Source organism: Somniosus microcephalus, chromosome 23, assembly GCF_052327205.1.
Source record: "Somniosus microcephalus isolate GS21.2 chromosome 23, FLI_Smic_1.0, whole genome shotgun sequence".
NCBI lineage: Eukaryota > Metazoa > Chordata > Chondrichthyes > Squaliformes > Somniosidae > Somniosus > Somniosus microcephalus.
The window spans coordinates 34,236,005-34,261,895 of NC_141009.1; the positions used below are offsets into that span (position 1 = coordinate 34,236,005).

Genomic DNA, 25,891 nt, shown 5'->3' on the forward strand with positions numbered 1-25,891 from the left:
GTGCATTGCTTGCCTCAGGGAATTACATGTCTGTTTAAATCTAACCCATTACCTTACTTGTTGTAATCGAGTAGAGTCCTTAGGATACCAGTAGGCTATTGTTTTGATATGCATGAGTGTGTGTGTTTAATAAACTTATTCCAAATTGTTTCAAAAGAATTGATCTTCCTGTCAATTTAATGCCAGTCGAAATAAAAAGCTTACACCTTTCACCCCCTTGCTTATCAAGAATCTATCTACCTCTGCCTTAAAAATATTCAAAGACTTCTTCTTCTTCTTAGGCAGTCCCTCGGAACTGAGGATGACTTGCTTCCATGTTAAAAATGAGTTCTCAGGTGACTAATGAGTCTAATGCGGGACCTACAGTCTCTGTCACAGGTGGGGCAGTCGGTGGTTGAAGGGGCGGGTGGGTGGGGTGCTTGGGTTGACGTGTGCTCCTTGCGCTGCCTGCGCTTGGCTCCCGCTTGCTCCCGGCGAAGAGACTCGAGGTGTTCGGCGCCTTCCCAGATGCTTCTCCTCCACTTTGTGTGGTCTTGGGCCAGGGATTCCCAGGTGTCGGTGGGAATGTTGCACTTTTTCAAGGAGGCTTTGAGGGTGTCCTCGAAGCGTTTCCTCTGCCCACCTGGGGCTCTCTTGCCGTGTCGGAGCTCTGAGTAGAGCGCTTGTTTTGGGAGTCTCGTATCGGGCTTGCGGAGGATGTGACCTGCCCATCGGAGCTCCCTATCTTTGTGTACATCCACCAGTTCCCCTTTATCCACAGCACATGTTACTTCCTCAAAGAACGCCAATAAATTGGTTAAACATGATTTCCCTTTCACAAAACCATGTTGACTCTGCCTGATTACCTTGAACTTTTCTAAGCGCCCTGCCATAACACCTTTAATAATAGCTTCTAACATCTTCCCTATGACAGATGTTAAGCTAACTGGCCTGTAGTTTCCTGCTTTCTGTCTCCCTCCATTTTTGGATAAAGGAGTTACATTCGCTATTTTCCAATCTAATGGAACCTTTCCCGAATCTAGGGAATTTTGGAAAATTAAAACCAACGCATCAACTATCTCACTAGCCACTTCTTTTAAGACCCTAGGATGAAGTCCATCAGGACCCGGGGACTTGTCGGCCCGCAGCTCCAGCAATTTGCTCAGTACCACTTCCCTGGTGATTGTAATTTTCTTGTAGAAGTAGAAGCTGTAAAAGGTGAAATTTAGTTTAAGATTCTGATTTTAACATTGAACGTTAAAGCTTTAAAAACTGTAGTTAACAGAAGCTGACTGCCAGTGGCAGTTAACTGTCAGTCAGGTGCACTCTTTTGGGTACGAACAATAAACAAATAAACTGTAAATTAACAAAAACATTAAATGAAACTTAACAACTTAAATTAAAATGTTCTTCCCCGGGGTGATGATGCACTCCAGTCCCTGCGGTGCCCATCGGCCGCAGAAGGCCTCGAGCGTGCCGGCGGACACCGCGTGCTCCATCTCCAGAGCCACCCGGGTGCGAATGTGGCCGCGGAAGCGAGGCAGGCAGTTGGGCCGAACGACTCGGTCAGGTGTAAGTGCTTGACTTGAATAGTCGCTAATCACTAGGAGCAGGGGTGGTGAATCATCGCTTGTAAATTGGGGGAGACTGCAAGTGTGTAAAAGTAAACATTTCTGCAGAGCACAGAGCACAGAGCGGTCTGCACAGAGCACAGAGCACAGAGCGGTCTGCACAGAGCACAGAGCAGAGAGCGGTCTGCACAGAGCAGAGAGCGGTCTGCACAGAGCACAGAGCACAGAGCGGTCTGCACAGAGCACAGAGCAGAGAGCGGTCTGCACAGAGCAGAGAGCAGAGAGCGGTCTGCACAGAGCACAGAGCAGAGAGCGGTCTGCACAGAGCAGAGAGCGGTCTGCACAGAGCACAGAGCAGAGAGCGGTCTGCACAGAGCGGGATTAAACGGAGTGAACTTGAACAGAGTGCTTTTGTTGGGAATTTGGAAAAGAGAGGGAAGGAGTTGTTGATTTTTGCCTACACTACTTGTAGTGCTTTGCATTACAGGTAGATATTTAATTTCAGTACCCTTAACTTAATCTAGATCAAGTAAGTAGTCAGGAAACTACACTGTAAACTAAGTTACCTAATTACAAAATAAATTAAATTATATTAAATAAATCAAGGTCATATAGGGATGGCAGTGCAGGTGGTGTGCCACAACTGCAGTATGTGGAGAGCATTGTGATCCTGGACAACCATGTTTGCAGTAGTTGCCTGCATCTTGAGGAACTTCAACTCAGAGTCTTTAAGCTGGAGTCTGAGGTGCAGACATTGCGGGACATCAGGGAGGGGGAGAGTTACCTGGACACTTTGATCCAGGAGGCAGTCACACCACTTAGGTTAGGTAGTGGTACAGGCCTGGTTAGTGGTCAGGGACAGCACAGTGTGACTGCAACTCAGGCAGGTCAAAGAGTCAGAACGGCACAGAAGGAGGCCATTCGGCCCATGGAGTCCGTGCCCCAGGTAAGGGGACCCCAGGTGCAGTGCTGGAGGAGCCTCAGCCTTTGCCCTTGTCCAACAGGTATGAGGTTCTTGCTGCCCGTGTGGATGAGGGAAAAGCCTGTAGGATGGATGAGAAGGCTGACCATGGCATCATGGTGCAGGAGGCCATTCAAGTGGGGGGGAGTGAAAGGGAATGCAGTTGTGGTAGGGGGCCGTATAGTCAGGGGGATAGATACTGTTCTCTGCAGCCACGACCAAGAGTTCCGAAGGTGGTGTTGCCTGCCCGGTGCCAGGCTTAAAGACATCTCCTCACGGCTGGAGAAGAACTTGGAGTGGGAGGGGGAGGATGGAGTTGTCGTGGTACATGTAGGAACCAATGACATAGGTAGAACTAGGAATGAGGTTCTGCTGAGGGAGTTTTAGGAGCTAGGATCCAAATTAAAAAGCACAACCTCAAAGGTAATAATCTCTGGATTGTTACCTGAGCCACATGTAAATTGGCACAGGGACAAACAGATTAGAGGTTTAGCTGCATGGCTCAAAGAGTGGTGTGGGAAGAAGGGGTTTTGGTTCATAGGGCATTGGCACCAGTACTGGGGAAAGAGGGAGCTGTTCCATTTGGACGGGCTCCACTTAAACCGGGCTGGGACCAGTGTCCTGGCGAACCGAATAACTAGGGCAGTAGACTGGGCTTTAAATTAATGAGGGGGCGAGTATTCAGGAAAGAGTAAATTTAAAAGCAGCGAGAGAAATGTCAAGGCTCTCGAGCAGAGTAGAGATTTGGGTAAAAATAAACAGAGTGAGTCAGGAAAGGACAGAGAGGGTAACAAAGGTAATAAGGCATCAATGACTAAGGTGACACCAGGGAAAAAGAGAAATAAGTCAAAGCTACCGGCACTATATCTGAATGCGCGAAGCATTCGCAACAAAATAGATGAATTAATAGCGCAGATAGAAATGAACAGGTTTGATCTAATAGCCATAATGGAGACATGGTTGCAAAGTGGCCAAGGTTGGGAACTAAATATTCCAGGATACATAACTTTTAGAAGGGATAGGCAAAATGGAAAAGGAGGAGGGGTAGCCCTGATAATAAAGGATGGGATAAAGACAGAAGAGAGAAAGAATCTTAGCTCCAAAAATTAAGAAGTAGAATCAGTTTGGGTGGAGCTAAGAAACAGCAAGGGGCAGAAAACATTGGCAGGAGTTGTTTATAGGCCCCAAACAGTCGTTGTAATGTAGGGCAGAGTATAAATCAGGAAATTAGAGGGGCATGTAACAAGGGTAATACCATAATCATGGGGGGTCTTTAATCTACATATAGACCGGGCAAACCAAATTTGCAGTATTAGTGTGGAGGACAAATTCATGGAATGTATGCAAGATAGTTTCCTGGATCAGTATGTTGAGGAACCAACCAGGGAACAGGCTATTTTAGATCAAGTATTGTGCAACGAGAAAGGGTTAATTAATAACCTTGTAGTAAAGGAGCCTTTAGGGAAGAGTGACCATAATATGATAGAATTTTATATTGAGTTTGAAAGTGACTTAGTCAAATCCAAAACTAGGATCTTAAATCTAAGCAATGCAAATTACATAGGTATGAGGGGTGAGTTGGCTAAGGTAGATTGGGAAACTACATTAAAAGGTATGACAGTGGATGAGCAATGGCTAGCATTTAAAGAATTAATACATAATTTACAACAAATATACATTGCTTTAAGGCACAAAAACCCCACAGGAAAAGAGGTGCAACCATGGCTAACAAGAGAAGTTAAAGATAGTATTAGATCAAAGGAAGAGGCTTATAATGCTGCCAAAAAGAATAGTCAGCCTGAGGATTGGGAGGATTTTGTAATTCAGCAAAGGAGGACCAAGAAATTGAGACGGAAAGGGAAAATAGAATATAAAAGTAAATTAGCGAGAGAGATAAAAACAAACTGTAAAAGCTTCTATAGGTATGTAAAAAGGAAAAGATTAGCAAAAGTAAATGTGGGTCCCTTACAGGCTGAAACAGGAGAAATTATAATGGGGAATAAGGAAATGGCAGAGATTTTAAACAAATACTTTGGGCTGGATTTTCTCAGCCCTGAGGAGGTGGATATGGAGGCGGAACTGCCAGGAAAGTTGCAAAATTTGGAGGCGGGTGGCAAACCTGTCCCCAACCCACCTCCGTGCCCTCTTGCCAGGAGGCGAGATGCAGTCCGGCCCCGGGTCCTGTCTGCTTGGAAGTGGGAAGGGATTAAAGCCTATTAACTGCATGTTAACAGGCAAAAAATAGGATTATCCCCATTTTTCGTGCTGAAGTGTAGGCTTCCCGACCTGGGGGACCGCCGCCGGGGTGCAGGAGGCGAGTAGGAAGTCTGCGGGGGTCGGAGGGCTCTGAAAGTGCGATGTAGAGGTGAGCGATGGATGCAAGTGTGGAGTGGTAAGTATGTGAGGTGAGCGTAAACTGTTAGAAAATGTTAACTTACCTTTGTTTCTACCTACAGCCTTCAGCCGCTGTGGAGCCAGAGTCCCCGACATCTCCATTGTAGAGATCACAGACTGGCTGTTGCATCCTCCGATCCAACAGCCAGCTGATTTCTGCAAAGTAGAAAGGTTTGATGAGTCCTGAACACAAGGGGGAAAAAATTCAGTTGGTTTGCGCCTCCTGTTAGCGCCTTAAGAGGGCGCTAGTGGGGCACAAAGCAACTAGCACCCATGCGCGGCGATGTTTGCGGTGCTCACAAAATTAACTAGACATTTTGCGGCAGCGCTAAACACTACTGACACGATCTCCTGCGCCGGCAGATCGTGACGTCAGTCGAGTGTGCAATGCCCCGGACCGGATATTGAGAGGCGCCCCCTGTCTTACCACCTACCGCTAGCAACGACAGGTTGAGGGGAGCGTTTTGCAGTCGGGAAGGGACTAGGGGAGCACTATTTAAAGGCGACCGCTTCCTGTCTTTTTTTGTCAGCAAAATTTTTGCACCATGCATTCTGAGTGAGAGAGAGAGACTGCAGGAGATATTCAAAGCTGTGTTGAGGAGTTTTGAGTACTGAGCAGCACTTTGCAGGTTCTTTCTGGTTTGATCTTCCTTGCATCAATTTAAAAGAGAATATGAGGGCTGCACTCAGCTCTTTCCCTGGGCCTCTCCTTTGTTCTTTCCAATAGATTTGATGTACAGGTCTCTCCAGGCTGAGATTCAAGGCTGCAATGAGCAGGGTGTAGATGGCGAGCAAGATCGACCCTCCCCTTTAAGAACTGGCCGGCGACAGTGTGTCTCTGTTCCATGGCTGACTGACATCACATGAGCTTCGCCAGCGCTCTGAGGTGGCACCTCGCTCCTCGGCCTTTGCGCCTTAAGATAGGTGTGTAGCGCCTGATTTAGCGCTCCAATCACCTCCAGGGGCGATAAAAGCCAAGTTTGCAGTCGGAGGCGATAATTAGCGCCAGGCGCTAATCTTTGCGCCCGGCCGATAATTGCGCCCCAAACGGGGCGACACTGAATTTCTCCCCCAAGGACTCATCAAACTACACAGAATGTCATTGTTTGACAGCTTCACAGAGCTGTCAAATGATGACATTTCTTCTTTCAAAAGCTCTTGACAGATGACACGTCTCTGTCACTAATTGGCTGGGCGGGCTTAACAAGGTCAATCAGGGGAAATTCCCACTGGTTGGCCAGAAGCTGATGGTGGTGGGATTGAAAGCCGGCAAGCAGCAGTCCCACCTCCAAAAACTTCCCATTGAGAAAATCCAGACCTTTGTGTCTGTCTTCACGGAAGATGACGCAAAAATCTTCCCGGAAATAGTGGACAACCAATGGTCTAGCGAGAATAAGGAACTGAAAGATATTCGTATTAGTAAAAAAGTAGTACTGGAGAAATTAATGGGACTGAAAGCCAATAAATCCCCTGGACCTGATGGCCAACTTCCTAGGATTTTGAAAGAGTTGGCTGTAGAGATAGTGGATGTATTGGTTGTCATTTTCCAAAATTCCATAGATTCCGCAACGGTTCCCGTGGATTGGAAGGTAGCAAATGTATCCTCACTATTTAAGAAAGGAGGGAGAGAGAAAACGGGGAACTACAGACCAGTTAGCCTTGTTACGTCCGTGTAATAATAAGAAAAGGACTGCAGAGAACGGTACAACAGATGTTTACTCAACGTGGTTCAAACTGCAACTGAAACAACAGATTACTACTCAGCATTATATACAGGTGTGGTCACTGCCAGTACTACAGTATACATGAGCTGTAGAAAGTAGTTCCCCCCTTAAAGGTACATACATTACAATTCCTCCCCTTTTAGATTAACAGTACCATAACACTCATTTAACAATTAAATATCAAACTAATTACAATTAACACTTTTAACATGCAACATTAGCTGAAAATAGTCTATAAATTCAGTCTTTGGGGAGGCTTCCTGATCCTTTCTGGATAGCGCCTTTCCCGAGTGTCTTGCTCTTGGTGCGGAGGCGATTCTGGCCCCCTGTCGTCGGTTGGTTCATCAGCTTCCGATGCTACTGTTTCTGGGGTAGATGCTACCTGTACGTCGGGTTCATCACCAGGTATGTATGGGCGAGGCATGGGGTTGACTCGTTCCTGTGACTCTAGGATCTGGTCAGCATGGCGTCTCACGATGCTCTCCCCAACGTCCACTGTGTACATTAGTGGCCCCTGCCGTGTGCATATCGTTCTTGGTTGCCATTTCTCTGTTCGGTAGTCGCGGGCCAAGACTGGTTGCCCTACATTGAAGCTCCTTGTCGGCTTCTCATTGATGTGCTGGAATTGCTTACTCTCAACATCTCTTCGTACATTTGGTCTGAGCAAATCCAGACGAGATCTCAACCTTCGGTTAAAGAACATCATGGCCGGGGCCTGGTTGGTGACTGCATGTGTCGCATTTCTGTAGGCTAACAGCAAATTGTCCACCTGATGCTGCAGTGGAATGTTGTCATCGCACATGGCCTTTACTGCTTTCTTAAAGGTTTGTACGAACCTCTCAGCCAATCCATTTGTGGCTGGATGATACAGGGCGGATGTGTAATGCCTTACCCCATTCCTTTTCATAAATCTTCGAAACTCTTCGGACACAAACTGTGGTCCGTTATCAGAGCAAATCTGCTCTGGCAAGCCGTTCCTGGCAAAAATGGTCCGTAGGACTGCAATAGTTTTCTCCGTGGTGGTGGAGGACATTTTGATCACCTCAGGCCATTTTGAGTGCGCATCCACGGCTATTAAAAACATTGAGTTCATGAATGGACCAGCAAAATCAACATGCACCCGTTGCCATGGAGATGAGGGCCACTCCCATGGGTGTAGAGGGGCATGTGGTGGTGCATTTTGGACCTTCTGGCATCCTGAGCAGCTCTTTGTCAGGTCCTCGATTTGCTGATCGATCCCCGGCCACCACAAGCAAGGCTTTTCATTTTCACCCCTCCCAGATGACCTTCGTGAAGCTCATTGAGCACTCTCTCCCTTAACTTGGGTGGAATTACCACTCGGGATCCACACATCAAGGTCCCCTGGCATACTGACAGCTGTTCTCTTCTGGATGAGAATGCTGGCAACAGTGAGTCGCCATGTGCTGGCCATCCCTTCACCATCAAATCATATACCCGAGACAGTGTCGGGTCATTTCGGGTCTCCTTCTCTATACCAGCGTTAGTTACTGGCAAGCATTCAATTATAGTCGAATGAAATATTTCGACAGGATCCACTGCTGGTGCTTCCTCCACAGTAGGCAGTGGCAGGCATGATAGCCCATCAGCATTTCCATGCTGTTTCGTACCCTTATACTCGATTTCATATTGGTGCGCCCCTAGAAAAAGGGACCATCTTTGTAGCCGTTGCGCAGTCATCACCGGAACGCCCTTCTTTGGATTAAAGATGGAGACAAGTGGTTGGTGGTCAGTCAGCAAGGTGAACTTCTGCCCGTGCAGATAGTAATTGAACTTTTTCACTCCCCACACTAGGCTGAGGGCCTCCCTGTCAATCTGGGCGTAGTTACGCTCGGCTGAGGTTAGTGACCGAGACGCAAAGGCTACTGGCCTCTCCGAGCCGTCCGGGAATTTGTGCGACAGCACCGCTCCAATGCCATAGGGTGATGCATCACACGCCAACCGAATTGGTAGTGCTGGGTTGAAATGAGCCAACACACCTTTTGATGTGATCAATGCTTTGCTCTTCTGGAAAGCTCGTTTACATTTGTCACTCCACTTCCATGGTACCCCCGTTTGCAGTAGGGTGTTCAGTGGGTGTAGTACGGTAGACAAATTCGGCAAGAACTTATGGTAGTAGTTCACCAGCCCGAGGAACGACCTCATTTGTGACACATTTTCCGGTGCTGGAGCCTTGACTACTGCCTCAATCTTTTCAGGGTACTTATGTAACCCCTCTTTATCAATAACGTGGCCACAATACGAGATCTGCTTCTGGAAAAACTCGCATTTGTGGCGATTAGCTCGGAGCCCATATTCCTTCATTCCAGTGAGCACCTGCTCCAGGCTGGCGAGGTGATCACTGTCATTTTCGCCCGTGACCAGGATGTCATCCAAATAACACTGGGTCCCTGGAATCCCTTGCAGGACTTGTTCCATTGCCCTTTGCCAAATATCCGGAGCTGATGCTACCCCGAACACCAGCCGGTTGTATTGGTAGAGACCTTTATGAGTGTTGATCGTGAGGTACTGTTTCGAGGCTTCTTCTACCTCCATTTGCCGGTACGCCTGGGCCAGATCAATCTTAGTGAAGCGTTTCCCTCCAGATAGCGAGGCAAAAATATCTTCAATCCGCGGAAGCGGATATTGTACAGTGTGAAGGATTGGGTTCACTGTCACCTTAAAGTCCCCACAGATGCGAACCTTCTTTGGTTCCCCAGGCGTATTACTCAACGACCTCTTCATTACAGGAACGATGGGTGTAGCCCACTCGCTCCAGTCCACTTTGGACAGTACTCCTGAACGTTCCAAACCTTCCAGCTCTGCTTCGACGGCTGGGCGGATCGCATAAGGTACCGGTCTGACCTTAAAAAACTTTGGGCTTGCATTTTCCTCTATTTTGATCGTCACTGTTATGCCTTTTAGTGTTCCGAATCCCTGCTGGAACACTTCTTGTGCGTCAGTTAGCATTTTTGACAGTCGTCCAGGTGTGACGATGTCATCCTTTTTGGCATCTACAGTCAGTGCTTGTATGGAATGCCAATCTAGCTGTATCTTTCGGATCCATTCACGTCCTAGTAGTGGTGGTCCTCCATCTGGCAATACATATAGGTCAATTTTTGGTGTTTCCTTGCCGTTATATATAACGTTCACCCTTATTTTTCCTTTGGGGTAGACTTTTTGCCCCGTGTACGTCTTCAAGACAATCTTTGTATCTCTCAAGGGTATATGTGAGAATAGCCGCTTGTAGTCCCTTCGGTTTATGACTGTTAGGGCTGATCCTGTGTCCAATTCCATTTTCACTTGGACTCCTGCTATCTTGAGTGTGACCCAGATAGTTTGGTGATCCTCCATTTTGATCTCATTATGTAGTTTCAGACAACCCAGCTCCTTGCTTCCGGAGTCTGTATCACTCTTCTGTTCATCTGAACTACTCTCCGTCACCTTATGTACCTTCTTGTACTTCTCCTGTGGAGATTTCTTGCTGCTGGTTTTCTTTCCCGACCTGCAGACTCTTGCTATGTGTCCTACTTTTCCACACTGTCTGCACACTTTGTCCTTGAACCAGCAATCATTATGGTCGTGTGTTGTTCTGCCGCAGCGATAGCACTTCACTGTTCCATATGACATTTCGTTTGTGCCATATTCATTTGCATTCTCTGTTGTATCTCTGCAGCGCCCCGTGCTGCTGCTTCGTGTGATACTGCAATGCTGAAAGCCTTGTCCAGCGTAAGATCCTTTTCTGATAGAAGCCGTTTCTGGGTTCCTTCACTTTGAAGCCCACACACAAACTTGTCCCTTAAAGTATCTGCTAGTCCAACTCCAAACTGGCAGTGTTTCGATAGCTTGCACAGTTCCGTTAAATACTCAGCATTACTTTCATCTTTATGCTGGTTCCTTTTGTGAAACTTAAATCTTTCTGCTATCAGCAGCGGTGTGGGGTTTAAGTGGTCCTGTAGGATTGACACTATGTTTTCAAAATCCTTTTCTACTGGCTTCTCTGGGGTTACTAGGCTTCGTAGTAAGCCATACGTTTTTGCACCCATTGAATTCAACAATACCAGCACTTTCTTGTCATCTGGCACTTCATTCGCCTTGCAGTATACTTCTATGCGTTCGACATATGTCGTCCAATCTTCGACTTCATTGTCGAATGCTGTGACACTGCCACTCTTCGGCATTTTTCGGTGTGGTTAGACTGGCTTAAAATGGCGTCTCCCGCACTTTCCTTTCTTCCCCGCTGCAGCTTAAAATGGCGTCTCCCGCGCTGCTGCCAACACCGCTCTCGGCGGTCCTTGTGGCAAATGGCGACGCCCTGTGGGTTTCGTGCACTGCTCCTGCGCTCCTGCCAACGCCGCTCTCTGTGGTCCTCGTGGCAATGGCAGCGCCTCGCATTTTCCTGCGCGCCTCTCTCCCCCGTTGACGCTGCTCGGCCCTTGACCACCGTCTGCGCTCTGCTCTCTCTCGCCTCTCTCCCCTGTTGACGCCACTTGGTCCTGAACACCGGCTGCACCCTGTGCGCCCTGCCCTCTCTCTCTCCCCCGTCGACGCTGCTCGGCCTTTTTCTGTGCCGCTCGGTCGGGCTCTAGCCCGTCACTGTCCGGGAACGGTCTGCGCAGTACCTGTTGCCAGCCCGTTTCGCTGGACCACCGTGACTGGAAAGCCAAGCCTGGCTCTCGACAGCCTCCCCTGCGATGCTCAAATCTCCGCTGGATGACTGGGCGGTTGCCCGTGGTCGACGCCCGTGCTTCTGGACTCGACCTTCTTCCACTGTTCTCCAGGAGCGAATCCCTGGGAGGTGATGCAGAGTTGCAGGTAGGTTCGAACTTCCTCGTTGCCACTGTTACGTCCGTGTAATAATAAGAAAAAGACTGCAGAGAACGGTACAACAGGTGTTTACTCAACGTGGTTCAAACTGCAACTGAAACAACAGATTACTACTCAGCGTTATATACAGGTGTGGTCACTGCCGGTACTACAGTATACATGAGCTGTCGAAAGTAGTTACCCCCTTAAAGGTACTTACATTACAAGCCTGACATCAGTTGTAGGGAAAATGCTAGAATCTATTGTTAAGGTGGTAACAGGGCACTTAGAAAATAATAATAGGATTGGGCAGAGTCAACACGGATTTATGAAAGGGAAATCATGTTTGATGAATCTATTAGAGTTTTTGAGGTTGTAACTAACAGAATAGATGAATGGATACCAGTGGAAGTGGTGTATTTGGATTTTCAGAAGGCATTCGATAAGGTACCACACAAGAGGTTATTGAACAAAATTAGGGCTCATGGGATTGGGGTAATATACTAGCATGGATTGAGGATTGGTTATCGGACAGAAAACAGAGAGTAGGAATAAACGGGTCATTTTCGGGTTGGCAGGCTATAACTAGTGGGGTACCGCAAGGATCAGTGCTTGGGCCTCAGCTATTCACAATCTATATCAATGATTTGGATGAGGGGACCAAATGTAATATATCCAAGTTTGCTGATGATACAAAGCTGGGTGGGAATGTAAGTTGTGAGGAGGATGCAAGGAGGCTTCAAGGGGATATAGACAGGCTAAGTGAGTGGGCAAGAACATGGCAAGTGGAATCTAAGGTGGAGAAATGTGAAGTTATCCACTTCAGTAGGAAAAACAGAAAATCAGAGTATTTTTTAAATGGTGAGAGATTGGGATATGTTGTTGTTCAGAGGGACCTGGGTGTCCTTGTACACGAATCACTGAAAGTTAACATGCAGGTAAAGCAATCAATTAGGAAAGCAAATGGTTTGTTAGCCTTTATTACAAGAGGATTTGAGTATAAGAGTAAAGATGTCTTACTGCAATTATATAGGGCCCTGGTGAGACCACACCTGGAGTATTGTGTAAAGTTTTGGTCTCCTTACCTAAGGAAGGATATTCTTGCCATAGAGGGAGTGCAACGAAGGTTCACCAGACTGGTATTTGGGATGGGGGGATTGTCCTATGAGGAGAGATTGAGTAGACTAGGCCTATATTCACTGGAGTTTAGAAGAATGAGAGGTGATCTTGTTAAAACATACAAAATTCTTACAGGGCTTGACAGGGTAGATGCAGGGAGGATGTTTCCCCTGGCTGGGGAGTCTAGAACCAGGGGTCACAGTCTCAGAATAAGGGGTTGGCCATTTAGGACTGAGATGAGGAGAAATTTCTTCACTCAGAGGGTGGTGAATCTTTGGAATTCTCAACCCCAGAGGGCTGTGGAGGCTCAGTCATTGAGTATATTCAAGACAGAGATCGATAGATTTCAAGGGAATCAAGGGATATGGGGATAGTGCAGGAAAGTGGAGATGAGGTAGAATGGCGGAGCAGGCTCGAAGGGCCAAATGGCCTACTCCTGCTCCTATTTCTTACATTCTTATTAGAACTTTCAAAATTCAATTCATGTTTTATTTAATTTGGAACAATAAGATGAAATATTCTGTGCCTACCTCACTCTGTGTCTGATAGCTGTTAGCAATTAAAATGTTTACATTTTCTAACTGTCAACATAACACTGGTGATATTCTAACAATCAAAAAAATACAGATGACAATCAGGTAAGATAAGTAGAGGCTATTTGCTTCAAAATTCATTTTTAAAAATGAAAACAGAATACAATTACAATGAGTAAGAAATGTTTTCCTCTCTACGCGCTTAGGAGACAATTTTATGAATACATTTAATCATGTTATCATGAAATATGTCTTTTTTTTACATTTTATTTAAACTTTGAATTTGAACTGTAGAAATTTTAGTTACCAAGGAAGCAAAAGGCAATGCAAAGTTTCTTTTCTGAAAGCATTTTGAGCAATTTGTGAGAACCCATTAGGCAGATTGTGCAATAACAGTGATGAGTTTACATAAGATAAATCCATTGGCCCAGAAATTTGGGTTGGGGGCTTCCCGCAGGTGCTAGCCCCCGACCTGCACTTACCTACCGCGCCGGCCGTTGAGCTGTGGGCCCGCGTGGGATTCCGATCCTGGGCCTCCTCCAACTGCCGGCGCGCAGTGCTTGCGTATCCCAGGGGCGCAGTTAGTTCGATGCGTTCCCTGGGATCACGTGGGCCATGGAGAGCCAATGGTAGCAGGGAATGCTTCATTCATAAGTTTGACAGGAAGAGCTGTCAAACCTATAAATACTATGAGCCCCAAAACGTCACTAAATCTTCAAATAATTTTTTTTTTAATCACATTTTTAAAATAATTATAAATTACATGAAATAAATATTTTAAACAATAATTTAAATTTTTGAAAAAATGAATTACATTTTCTAATGGGGCTAAAAACAAACTTACCTTTCTTTAAAGTATTTAAAAATAATAAACCTGTGGAAAAAATGTTTTAATTTTAATTAATTCACCACTTACCTTGTAAAAAACAGGCCTTGCGCCTGCTTTTTAAAAGTATAACTCCTGGAGACTTACCCTCCTGGAAAAACCTGGGAAAAAAACGTAAGTTCGATGCAAACGCGCTGCCTCTCTTGCGCACGCGTTCCACCTCTCAACCCCTTCTTTCAGGGGAACGGAAGTGCCAGTTTCCCGCGCATGCGCAGTGCATACACGAAACCGGCACTTCCATTGAGCTTACGGGTGAGTATCCCATGCGTACTCACCCGTGGAGACCTGAATTTCTGGGGACAAAGGAATTTAAAATAGAAAAAGGTTGAGGCGGAAAACCTGATTATATTTGTCAATTTCATATACCTTTGCTCATGGGTAGACCTTGGCCTAGAGCATGGAGTTTGGCCCCTGGTCAACGGCCTTGAAAGCCGTATTCTAGTGAATGAACGTGGATCAAATAGAGAGGAAGAACTGAAAGGTCAAGGTTACTCTATCCCAGGTCAGGTTGGGATACCACCTAGTGATATTGTTACTCCCATCATGTCAATCGCAGATAAGGCCATCTCTGACCACTTCCCCGTATCGCTGTCCACCCACATCCCCCTTCCACTCCCCCCAACCCTACTTCCTTCTGTGTCCGCCCCTGGAAAAGACTCTCTCCCAATTCTCTTACAACTGCACTTATAGAATCCCAACTGTCCAGCCTTTGGCCCTCCATTCACCATGACATTTCTGCAGCTACCGATCTGCTCAACCACACCCTCACCACCACCTTTGATGACCGAGTCCCTATTAAAACAATTACCCTCTCTCACCCTGGCCGTTCCCCCTGGTACGACCCTCATCTTCACTCCCTTAAGTCCAAGGGATGCAGACTTGAACTGATATGGCGGACAACTGGTTTAGCCATTCACCGCCAGATCTGGCTGGACCACATAAAGCATTATTGGGTCCTGCTCTCGTCTGCCAAAATTGCTCACTATTCCAGAATCATTCTGGAATGCAAAGATAAACCCCGGCTTCTATTCTCCACTGCTAACTGTCTTCTTAGACCCCTCTTACCTGTTGCCTCCACCCTCATCTCCAATTAAATATTGAGAAGACCGAAGCCATTGTTTTCGGTCCCTGCCTCAAACTCCGTTCCCTAGCCATTGACTCCATCCCTCTCCGTAACATCTGTCTGAGGCTGAACCACACTGTTCGCAACCTTGGTGTCATATTTGACCCTGAAATGAACTTCCAACCACATATCCGCAGCATAACTAAGACCGCCTATTTCCACCTCCGTAACATCACCCGTCGCTGATTTTGCCTCAGCTCATCCGCTGCTGAAACCCTCATCCATGCCTTTATTACCTCTAGACTTGACTATTCCAATGCACTCCTGGCTGGCCTCCCACATTCCACCCTACGTAAACTTGAGGTAATCCAAAACTCGGCTGCCCGTGTCCTAACTCACACCAAATCCCATTCACCCATCACCTCCGTGCTCGCTGATCTCCATTGGCTCCTGGTTAAGCAACGCCTCGATTTCAAAATTCTCATCCTTGTTTTCAAATCCCTCCATTTCCTCACCCCTCCCTATCTCTGTAATCTCCTTCAGCCCCCCCAACACCGGAGATATCTGCACTCCTCTAATTCTGCCCGCTTGAGCATCCCTGATTAGAATCGCTCAACCATTAGTGGCCGTGTCTTCTGTTGCCTAGGCCCTAAGGTCTGGAATTCCTTCCCGTAACCTCTCCGATTCTCTACCTCTCTTTCCTCCTTTAAGATGCTCCTTAAAACCTCCTCTTTGACCAAGCTTTTGGTCACCTGCCCTAATTTCTCCTTATGTGGCTCGGTGTCAAATTTTTTGTCTTATAACACTCCTGTGAAGCACCTTGGGGCATTTTACTACGTTAAAGGCGCTATATAAATACAAGTTGTTGTTGTTGTTGGCCTGAGTTTTGGAGACGGAGTCTCACAGTTGCATGTAGTGATAGGTATCATGCTTTTGGATTTTGAGCTTGCATTCTGAAGATACATAGGATCTGATACACATACAGATTAAAACATTCTAGAGATAGATAATTGTATAGAGGTTTAAAAAAATGAACAATCTTGAAACCTGCAAACATAATCCTTTATACTATTTATCACACACCTGTATTTCCATACATTAAAATACATGAATTTTACCTTAAGCTACAGGATTTAGAATTTGTGTTAAAAAGTTACGAACACTTTATTACTATTGGGAAAATTACCCATTTTTTTGACTGAAGCAAAGTTTAGGAACACCACAAACATTTGAAATCAAAGCCAGTAACACAAAAAGTTTACCGTTTTTAAAAGTGATGAAGTTACTTACCCCAGGTAAACAAGATTATATCACAGTGACAGCAGTCACTATTGGTGCATCTTTACAGATAATCTAATCTCCTCATCAATTGAAATTTTACTCATTCGGTGAAGGTAAAGTCCGGGTTCGAGTGTTCCAGTACGTCATACACTGATTAAGGTTTATAAAGCCCCCTGGAGCCAGTAATCCAGAAAAGTAACTCAAGTCTCAAAAAAGCGAAAAGTAGTGCTCTCAAAATGCAGAAGGCCACCTGTATGGATCCAGAAGACTCAATGTTCAGGAACTCTAAGAACACGCTGGCTGGAAAGCACAGTTGCAGCTCATTGCTTCTCACCGGTCTCATTATTCTGCAGTGGCTTGCAATAGCAGGCATGTGTGGCTTCATCTTTTTCTATATCGACGTGCTCAAGGAGGTAGGTGCATTCTCTTTCATTTTATATTCTCCAAGCTTTTGGCTGTACTGCAGGAGAACATAGATGATGGTGGCATGTTTATTTGGTGATTTAAGCAAGGAAATTGTTCCGCTATAGCTACCTTTTGCGTGTCTTACCTTTGTGGGAGTTGGCTCACTCTGCCATAAATCTACTTATACAATAGCACAAGGTGAGGATGTAACAATAGCATCCTCTCGCAATCTCAACTGGATACTCATGTCTTTTGAAATCTCTCTGAAAACAGACCGTGTTAACAGCGGATGAGATTAAATTTGGTTTAAATCATCCTTACAGTAAGGTGAAATGTGCAGAGCGAGCGATATGGTCAGAGTTGTTTGGTTCAATCGGTGCAACTTATATTGGGTAATGATGCAAAACAAAGAACACGTGATGCTGTCCCACTTCAATGTGTTGCCTTATTTCACGTGTACAGAATAACCCCTCTGCATTCTGCCCTGTGGTCTTACAGGCAGAACCTTCTCTCTGCATGGTGTGGAGATGCCGGAGTTGGACTGGGGTGGACAAATGTAAGAAGTCACCTGATGTTGTGTGACTTCTTACACTTCTCTCTGCAGCCTTTCATTGCCTGATTGCCTGTTGCCTGTGCACTTTCCAAAGGCCAGACTGCTTTTTTTGCCACCTGTGTTCTGACTTTTAAAAGCCTTTCACACTGTGTCAAAAAAGCCTGTCCCTCTCACAGACGGACAGAGTTCAAAAGCTTTACAACAGGTTGTTTTCAAAATATCCAGACAAACTAAAGAAAAGAAAAAAAGACTTACATTTATATAGCGCCTTTCACAACGTCAGGATGTCCCAAAGTGCTTTACAGCCAATGAAGTACTTTTGAAGTGTAGTCACTGTTGTAATGAAGGAAATGCGGCAGCCAATTGTGCACAGCAAGCTCCCACAAACAATGTGATAATGGCCAGATAATCTGTTTTTGCTATGTTGATTGAGGGATAAATATTGGCCAAGACACCGGGGATAACTCCCCTGCTCTTTTTTGAAATAGTGCCATGGGATCTTTTATGTCCACCTGAGAGAGCAGACATAGCCTCAGTTTCACGTCTCATCCGAAAGACGGCACCACTGACAGTGCAGCACTCCCTCATCACTGCACTGGAGTGTCAGACTAAATTTTTGTGCTCAAGTCTCTGGAGTGGGACTTGAACCCACAACCTTCTGACTCAGATGCTTTTATAGAATCATAGAATGGTTACAGCACAGAAGGAGGCCATTCGGCCCGTCGAGCCCATGCCAGTTCTTTACAAGAGCACTTCAGCTAGTTCCACTCCCCCGCCCTTTCCCCGTAGCCCTGCAAATTTTTTCCCCTCAGGTACTTATCCAATTCCCTTTTGAAAGCCATGATTGACTCTGCCTCCACTACCCTTTCAGGCAGTGCATTCAGATCCTAACCACTCGCTGCGTAAAGATGTTTTTCCTCATGTCGCCTTTGGTTCTTTTGCCAATTACAGGAAACTTTGTGTTATCCGGAGGCTAACTGTCCGGAATGCTCAAGCCACCGGCAAAAATCAGGTGCCGCTTTCGTTAGGTTTTTTTTTCTCGTTGCTTTTTTCCTCAACAGTCAAGCTCTGCAAGGTCTGCTGAAGCTGTTGCTAAGCTACAGAGACGCTACAGAGACGCTTGGACTGTTTAGAAGCTGTTGCTAACAGGGTTTGTTGACAGATACGGAGCTCAGAAGCTTCCGTATCTTTCAACATTAGCGCTGGAGTGTCCGGCAGTTTTGAGGGAACGGCAACAGCTTGGTCCCGTCGGTGCCGGATAGCACAAAGTTTCCTGTACCTTGAATCTTTGTCCTCTGGTTCTCGATCCTTCCGCCAATGGGAACAGTTTCTCTCTATCTACTCTGTCTAGACCCCTCATGATTTTGAATACCTCCATTAAATCTCCTCTCAACCGTCTCTGCTCTAAGGAGAACAACTCCAGCTTCTCTAATCTATCCACGTAACTGAAGTCCCTCATCCCTGGAATCACTCTCGTAAATCTTTTCGGCAACCTCTCTAAGGCCTTCACATCCTTCCTAAAGTGCGATGCCCAGGATTGGACACAATACTCCAGTTGAGGCTGAACCAATGTTTTAGAAAGGTTCATCATAACTTCCTTGCTTTTGTACTCTACGCCTCTATTTATGAAGACTAGTATCCCGTAAGCTTTTTTAGCCCCTTTTCAACCTGCCCTGCCACCTTCAACAATTTGTGCACATATACCCCCAGGTCTCTCTGTTCATGCACCCCTTCAGGATTGTACCTTTTACTTTATATTGCCTCTCCTTGTTTTATCTAGAAGCTTATTTTTACTTTAAACTTGTTGGTTTTAAAAACCCCAACATTAAAAGTAACCCCTTTCCCAAATCCTTTCTGTGAAAAAATGGTCAAATAATGCAGAAATGTGACAGAAAAATAAAGACTTCATTTGATGCAATGTGACTTTTTGTTTTGAAGGACATAAATAATCAAGTGTTGACAAAGATGAAGAATATCACCTTTTCCAGTAAGTAAAAGCAAATTCTATTGTCATATTTAGATAAGTACTAGTTAGGTACCTGAGTGAAAGTCACAGGTTCAATTGTGATGCTCATCTCTCCACGCTTGATGGAATAACCTTACGCACTTACCATCAAGGCTCACAGACAAGAATGATTTAGGTATGAGGGAGATGCCAGTGCTCATAGAACAAACCCCACCTCTCCTTTGCAGAAGGAAGGGGAGCGCACTGCATAATGGAAGGTTTTTGGATTCTGCAGCAGTGTAAATAATAACCAGCTTATCACTCTTTTACCAGATAAGCTTCACACCCTATCTGATTTCCATTTAGGAAAAAAAATCTAGTCTGCAGTACAGGATTCAGTGCCATGCTAAATAATGTCAACAGTAGTTCGCTCTGTGTACAGATCCTCAAGCAGCCTAGATACTTCCACAGTAGTTCATAAAGAATTAAAACTGGTTGAAAATTAACGATTAAAACAATATATAAATACAGATGTTAATTGTGATGAAATACATTTGTTTTACTCTCTTGATTGTGTGATTGCCTTTATTCTGAGGAAGTGTAGCAGAGAAATAACATACGTGATCGGGTAGCCTGACCACAGACGTGAGATGGTATCATCGAGAGATTCTCTGCGCCATTGATACAAAAAATAATTTGAATATGAAGAAATAAATAGGGTTTTGTAATGTGAAACATAGCTAAAAGCTACTTTTGTTTGTTTGTGCAACTGTTCCATCTTAAAATCTATATTTTCAGATTTTCAGACCACTGGAAGTGAATCACTCAAGATTTCAGTGGTGAAAACAGAGAAGCCAATCGCTCATTTAACTGCACTTACAGGTCAGTATTAAAATGGCCTTTAACTTTAGATAATGCATTTTTATTGATGAGGCCTTGGACTAACCACCATTGTGCTTCATGGGTGCCAGTTGGTGGGTGACAGTGACACGGATGATATCCCTCAACTAGATGGATGAATTTTACATAGAATTACATAGAATATACAGCACAGAAACAGGCCATTTGGCCCAACCAGTCCATGCCGGCGTTTATGCTCCACTCGAGCTTCCTCCCTACCTTCCCCTATTCCCTATTTGCATTCTTGGTGACTATCTTATATTGACGGCCTCTAGTTTTGCTCTTCCCCACAAGTGGAAACACTCACTCAGTGTCTACTCTATCAAAACCTTTCATAATTTTAGGTCACCCCTCAGCCTTTTCAAGAGAAAAGAGACCCAGCCTGTTCATCCTTACCTGATAGTTATAACAGGTTATGATGAACTTTGGTCAACAGTTACATCAAAATGAATACAAATATGCAAAATGAAAGTCAAATTTATGTTCCAACTCGTTCTGAAACGCAGAAGGAAAAGACTTACAGGTTTTCTTTGGATCCTGGCCTTTAAAATGTTGAGGTACAAAGATGATATGATTGTAAAAAGGTTGTTTGATTTTGACGGTAAGAACAAAATTAAAGGACACAAGTTTAAAAATAATTCGTGAGATTAGAAGAATTCTCCCCTGACCCCCACCTCCACCAGTATTGGATGTATGAAACAGACTCGGAGTAAGTGGGACTAGGACACCTCATTCAAAATGGGGCTGGATAAATGTTGATTGGTAACATAATCAGTGGTTACAGAGTAATGGCGGGGGGCAGGGGGGGGGTGCGTTGGGGTGGGGGTGTGGTGGGTTTTCCCCTTTGTCGTTGAGTTTCATGAGGGCCCACCCCTTGGTATCTGCCTCAGCCGAAATCATTTTCCTGGGTCAGGGCTCATGATATATGCACAATGGGCTCCCAGCAGGATTCCTGCCATCAAGAAGGAGTTTGCCAGTGTGCATGAGGAAACTCCAGCACCAGAAAGGGTGCGAGGGGCCTAAAAGGGGCAGAAGCTCCCCCAAGATCAGGCAAGTCTGCGGCCGAATTCAGCAGGTACACCTCTGGGGCTGTATGCAGAGGAAAGAGATTGTTACAGGGTCTTCTACCTCCACTGGGGGAAACCCACAGCCGATACTGCTGCCTCCACCGGGTGGGGTCAGCAGCAATCAACACAGTCCACATGCTGGCCTTGGGAAGTAGTGGTAACAGGCAGGAAGGAGGAAAATCCATCAGGGACCTGGCCTTGCCCCTTCCCCCACTGCCAAACACATGTGGCATGTGGGTGAGGAAGGAGCAGCCAGTGGCAGCAGTAGCCTAAATGTTCCAACATTCTCTGCTGCAATCTCACCCAATTTTGAGGAGGAGAAGAATTCCCCCCATAGACTGAGAGAACCAAATTATCCTTGGGACAGAATTGTCCTCTACTGATGAAATTGGGGCAGAAGATGTGATGGTGGGGAAAATGCTGTCTGTGGAGGTCAGCAGTCTAGGGAGCTTTGAGTATGGAAGAATAATCTGGAGATTTGTTTGGTCATTTATGGGCAACGTTGTTGTTTTTGTATCTTCACTCTCTTCCCTTGGAGAACAGTGTGAAGCAGTGAGAGGATTCGCAGGCTGATTAACAGGCTGGGGGGGGCGGGGGCGGAGGGCACCCACCAGATGACAGCATCGCGCTGGATGTCAACCCAGAGTTCAAAGCCGGATCTCTGGGTTCCCCTGACTGGGACTGACTGGAGCAGGGGTTCAAACGCTGCATCGTCTGACTCGGGCGGGAACGCTGCCACTAATCCAAAGGCTCACGCCTACTTTTGGGCAATTAGGGATTATTTATGTTGTTTATGGAATTAAAAGTTAGTGGCAGTGCCCATGATAGGGTGGAAGGAATCTGCTTGAACGCTTGCTCATTCTGCACTGTACAGAATCCACACAGCGTGTGATTACAACACACATCTGATATGCGTGTTTTAAGATTGCTATCAATGTAAAAGTCAACTAATATAAGGAGGTAGCTGTCTGTTTTTTCAAAATCTTGTAGCCTGTTTGAACTAGATTAATTCACACACCATCATTATAGATAAATTTACTATTTGTTCTGACCAATCAGTTATAATCTGATTGTGCTCAGAAGTGGACAGGAATGTGTAACTTTGGCTGTTCCATTTTCATTCTGTTAAACAGCACAGTGGTGTCACCAGCACTATGGTTGACCCATTTTGCAGCTGAGTCATTTCCTTCCTTTTAAGATTCCCATACCTAGTTTTGGGTCTGCGTGTATAAATCTGATGTATACATTATTGGTTTTCCAGAAACAAGATAAAACAAAAGTCTTATTTTTGTGTTATTTCTAACGTTGTTTTTCTAAACTCATGTCAATCATTTGCTTGTCTTCCCAGAAGCAGATTTCCAGAATAACTCAAGCCATCTGCTCTTTGAGCACACAAAAGGACATGCTTTCAACATGTCCGACATGAAGTACGATACAGCCGGCTATTTGGTGATTCCCACCGATGGTGTCTACTTTATTTATGCCCAGGTGACCTTTAAATGTTCGCAAGGCTGCGTCAATCTCCCTCATCAATTCACCACCACCATTTTAAAGAAGAACAACCATTACCCAGAACCAGACGAGTTGCTGAAAAGCTATGCCAGGCCTCAAGCTGATGACTTTCTGAAGATTTCAACCTATCAGGCTGGAGCCTTCAAACTTATTGCTGATGACAAAATTTATGTTGAAGTCCCCAAAAACTTGCTTACCTATATTTCAGTACGTGAACATGACACTTACTTTGGGGCTTTCTTGCTTCAGCCTTCTACTTCGGAATAAGCAAACTGCCAATTAAGCTATGCTGTTAGAAAGCACATGCGTGCATATGCACACACATCTACTTTATGTGTCTTTTAGGTGTATTTTGTCTGGTTCAACAGACTGTTTCAACTGATGTTTTACAAAAACTTTATGCTACAATAGCACAATATTCATTTTTGAGTTACACTCCTATGAGTGATTTATCATTTCGTAAAATGTAAAGTTACTTTTGTGTCTTACACTGGTCTTAGTTCTCAAGTAATAAAAGTTATTTCAATACTGTACACGTGTTTGCATCTTTCAAATTGTTCTATATCCGATAATAGAAAAAAAGTTATGGTCCAACAAAACAGAACGTGCCAATATATTCTTTTAAGAAGTGGTGATCAGCAACACAATGTAGGAAGCCTTAGGTTTGTTCCCTGGTCTGCTCATCTCTGCCAGGGAAGCAGTGGTGTCACTATCATCGACTGAATAGTCCTCTGCATTAGGGAGAGGGAAAAGAATCCAGGTTTCCCACTTCTGTTCTTTATCCAGTGACCCCCTGACAGAAAGTGTGTAACATATGAACATCAAGTAAGAACAGGATTAGGTTTAGAAGTGAAGGACTCATAAACAAACGGCCTCACTCACTGTACAGGTTTGCATGTCAGGACTGGGCTATTGTTGAGAGCCTCAAAGGAGAGCAATGCCCCAAACCTGGCAGAAGGTGAAAGCCAAGTTCACTGCTTTCCACAGTACCTGCAGGAACAGATGTGGTATACATTAAAATATGACAATCCAACAGTACTATGTAGCAGATAGATGGCCCCAAATTCCATGCTACAAAGTGTTGCCTGTGGAGCTGTTCCACATTTACTGCTACCCCATATCAAGGTCTCATGCAACCTTATAACTGTTCCATAACCATCATCACAGTTAAGATGCAATGTGCAATTGAAAACCTTGCCAGACTTACTTAGTCCAAGGGGTTCACACATCAAAACCACTGTAACACAGACATGGTAACTTACATGGCACCCAAGATGGGCTTTAGGTTGAACATAGGGCAACCATCAGTCAGCCCTTGGTAAACAATCAGTCAGCCATTTGGTAAATGCACCAGTGAGGTGACGTTGGGCAGCACATTATCAGACACTGGGGCTAAGCCATTGGCATAAAAACTGAAGGCAATCATGACCTTGCCAACCACTCTCACCCTAATGGTGCAAGCTCAAAGAAAGATGGTTATGGCTGTTGGAGGACAATCATTTAAGTCCCAGGACATTGCTACAGGAGCTCCTCAGGGCAGCATCCTCCGCCCAACTATCTTTAGCTGCTTCGTCAGTGAACTTTTCTCCATCATAAGGTCAGAAGTAGGGCTGTTCACTGATGACTGCACAGTATTCAGCCCCATTCATAATTCCTCATATAATGAAGCAGTCCATGCCTGCATGCAGTAAGACGTGGACAACATCCAGGCTTGAGCTGATAAGTGGCGAGTAAGATTCACGCCACACAAGTGCCAGACAATGACCATCTCCAACAAGAGAGTCTAACCACCTCCCCTTGACATTCAACGGCACTACCATTGCCGACCCACTCCATCAACATCCTGAAGGTCACCATTAACCAGAAACTCAATTGGACCAGCCACATAAATGCCACAGCTACTAAAACAAGTCACAGGCTGGGTATTCTATGGCAAGTGACTCACCACCTGACTCCCTAAAGCCTCTCCACTGCTGACAAGGCATGAGTCAGGAGTGTGGTGGAAAAATCTCCACTTGCCTGGCTGGTTGCAGCTGCAACAACACTCAAGAAGCTTGACATCATCCAAGACAAAGCAGCTCGCTTGATCGGCACTTCATCCACCAGCTTAAACATCCACTCCCTCCACCATCAGTGTACCATGGCTGCAGTGTGCACTATCTGCAGGATGCACTGCATCAACTCGCCAAGGCTTCTTCGGCAGCACCTCCCGAACTTGCAACCACCAGCATCTCGATGGACAAGAGCAGCAGGTGCATGGGAACATCATCACCTCCAAGCTCCCCTCCAAGTCACACACCATCCTGGCTTGACACCGTTCCTTCATCATCGTGATGTCAAAATCCTAGAATTGTCTACCTAACATCACATGGATGGCAGTGGTTCAAGAATGCGGCCCACCTCCACCTTTGAGGCAACAAGGCATGGCTAATAAATGCCAGTCTTGTCAGCAGCTCCCACATCCCGAGAATTAATAAAAAGATGCTCAGATTCTTGGCACAGGGATCAGCCTCATTGTTCTTCTCCGCTGGCCGTTAAAATTGTCCACAGAACATGCAACTAAAAACACTGCTCGCAACACCTACCTTTATCAGCTTGTTAATATCATTAATATTTAAAATCAATAATTTACTTGGGTAAAGTCCTCTTGTCTGTATTCCTCAGCTGCACTTTAACTACATAAGTAATTCAATATCTGTCTGGCATCTGCAGCATTTCTCTGCCTTTCCAGTGCACATTGATTCAAAATTGTCCTTCAAGTATCCACAGATGAGTAATCGCTACAATCTCCGAAGACATGACAAAGCACAGTAGGACATCGACAGCTCAGGCAGCAACATAAGGCAGCATTGACATACCGCCCAGGGAGCAGAATGTGCACCAGGCTGCTGAACATTCCTGGATCCTCTGGAGAATCATGTTATCCACATCATTGTTGGTGCAAGTGGGTTCAAATGAAATTCCATTTACAAGATCGCTATTCAGCACTCATGTTGTAATGTGTTGATATTCTACTTCTCAGTCAGGAGCTTACTAAATGAATCAAGTTCCACTCCAGAGACTTGAGCACAAAAATCTAGGCTGACACTCCAGTGCAGTACTGAGGGAGTGTTGCAATGTCGGGGGTGCCATCTTTCGGATGAGATGTTAAACCGAGGCCTCGTCTGCCCTCTCAGGTGGACGTAAAAGATCCTA

The 25,891-nt window shown here is 45.4% G+C and overlaps 1 protein-coding gene across 1 annotated transcript; it reads left to right on the plus strand.

Moving 5' to 3' along the window:
• The first annotated feature begins 16,550 nt into the window (after positions 1-16,550).
• Positions 16,551-23,197, plus strand: LOC147101804 (tumor necrosis factor ligand superfamily member 15-like). Its single transcript, XM_085965977.1, has 4 exons — positions 16,551-16,727; positions 19,211-19,259; positions 20,016-20,099; positions 22,539-23,197. Exons 1-4 carry the CDS (start codon positions 16,551-16,553, stop codon positions 22,961-22,963), a joined length of 735 nt encoding a protein of 244 aa, XP_085822103.1. The 3' UTR covers positions 22,964-23,197.
• The last annotated feature ends 2,694 nt before the right edge of the window (positions 23,198-25,891 follow it).

Excerpts from the sequence above, each read along its gene's own strand:
- LOC147101804 (XM_085965977.1), top strand. The coding sequence starts at position 16,551 with ATGCAGAAGGCCACCTGTATGGATCCAGAAGACTCAATGTTCAGGAAC. Across the intron at positions 16,728-19,210 it reads ATATCGACGTGCTCAAGGAG|GACATAAATAATCAAGTGTT; the intron begins GTAGGTGCATTC and ends TTTGTTTTGAAG. Across the intron at positions 19,260-20,015 it reads GAAGAATATCACCTTTTCCA|ATTTTCAGACCACTGGAAGT; the intron begins GTAAGTAAAAGC and ends CTATATTTTCAG.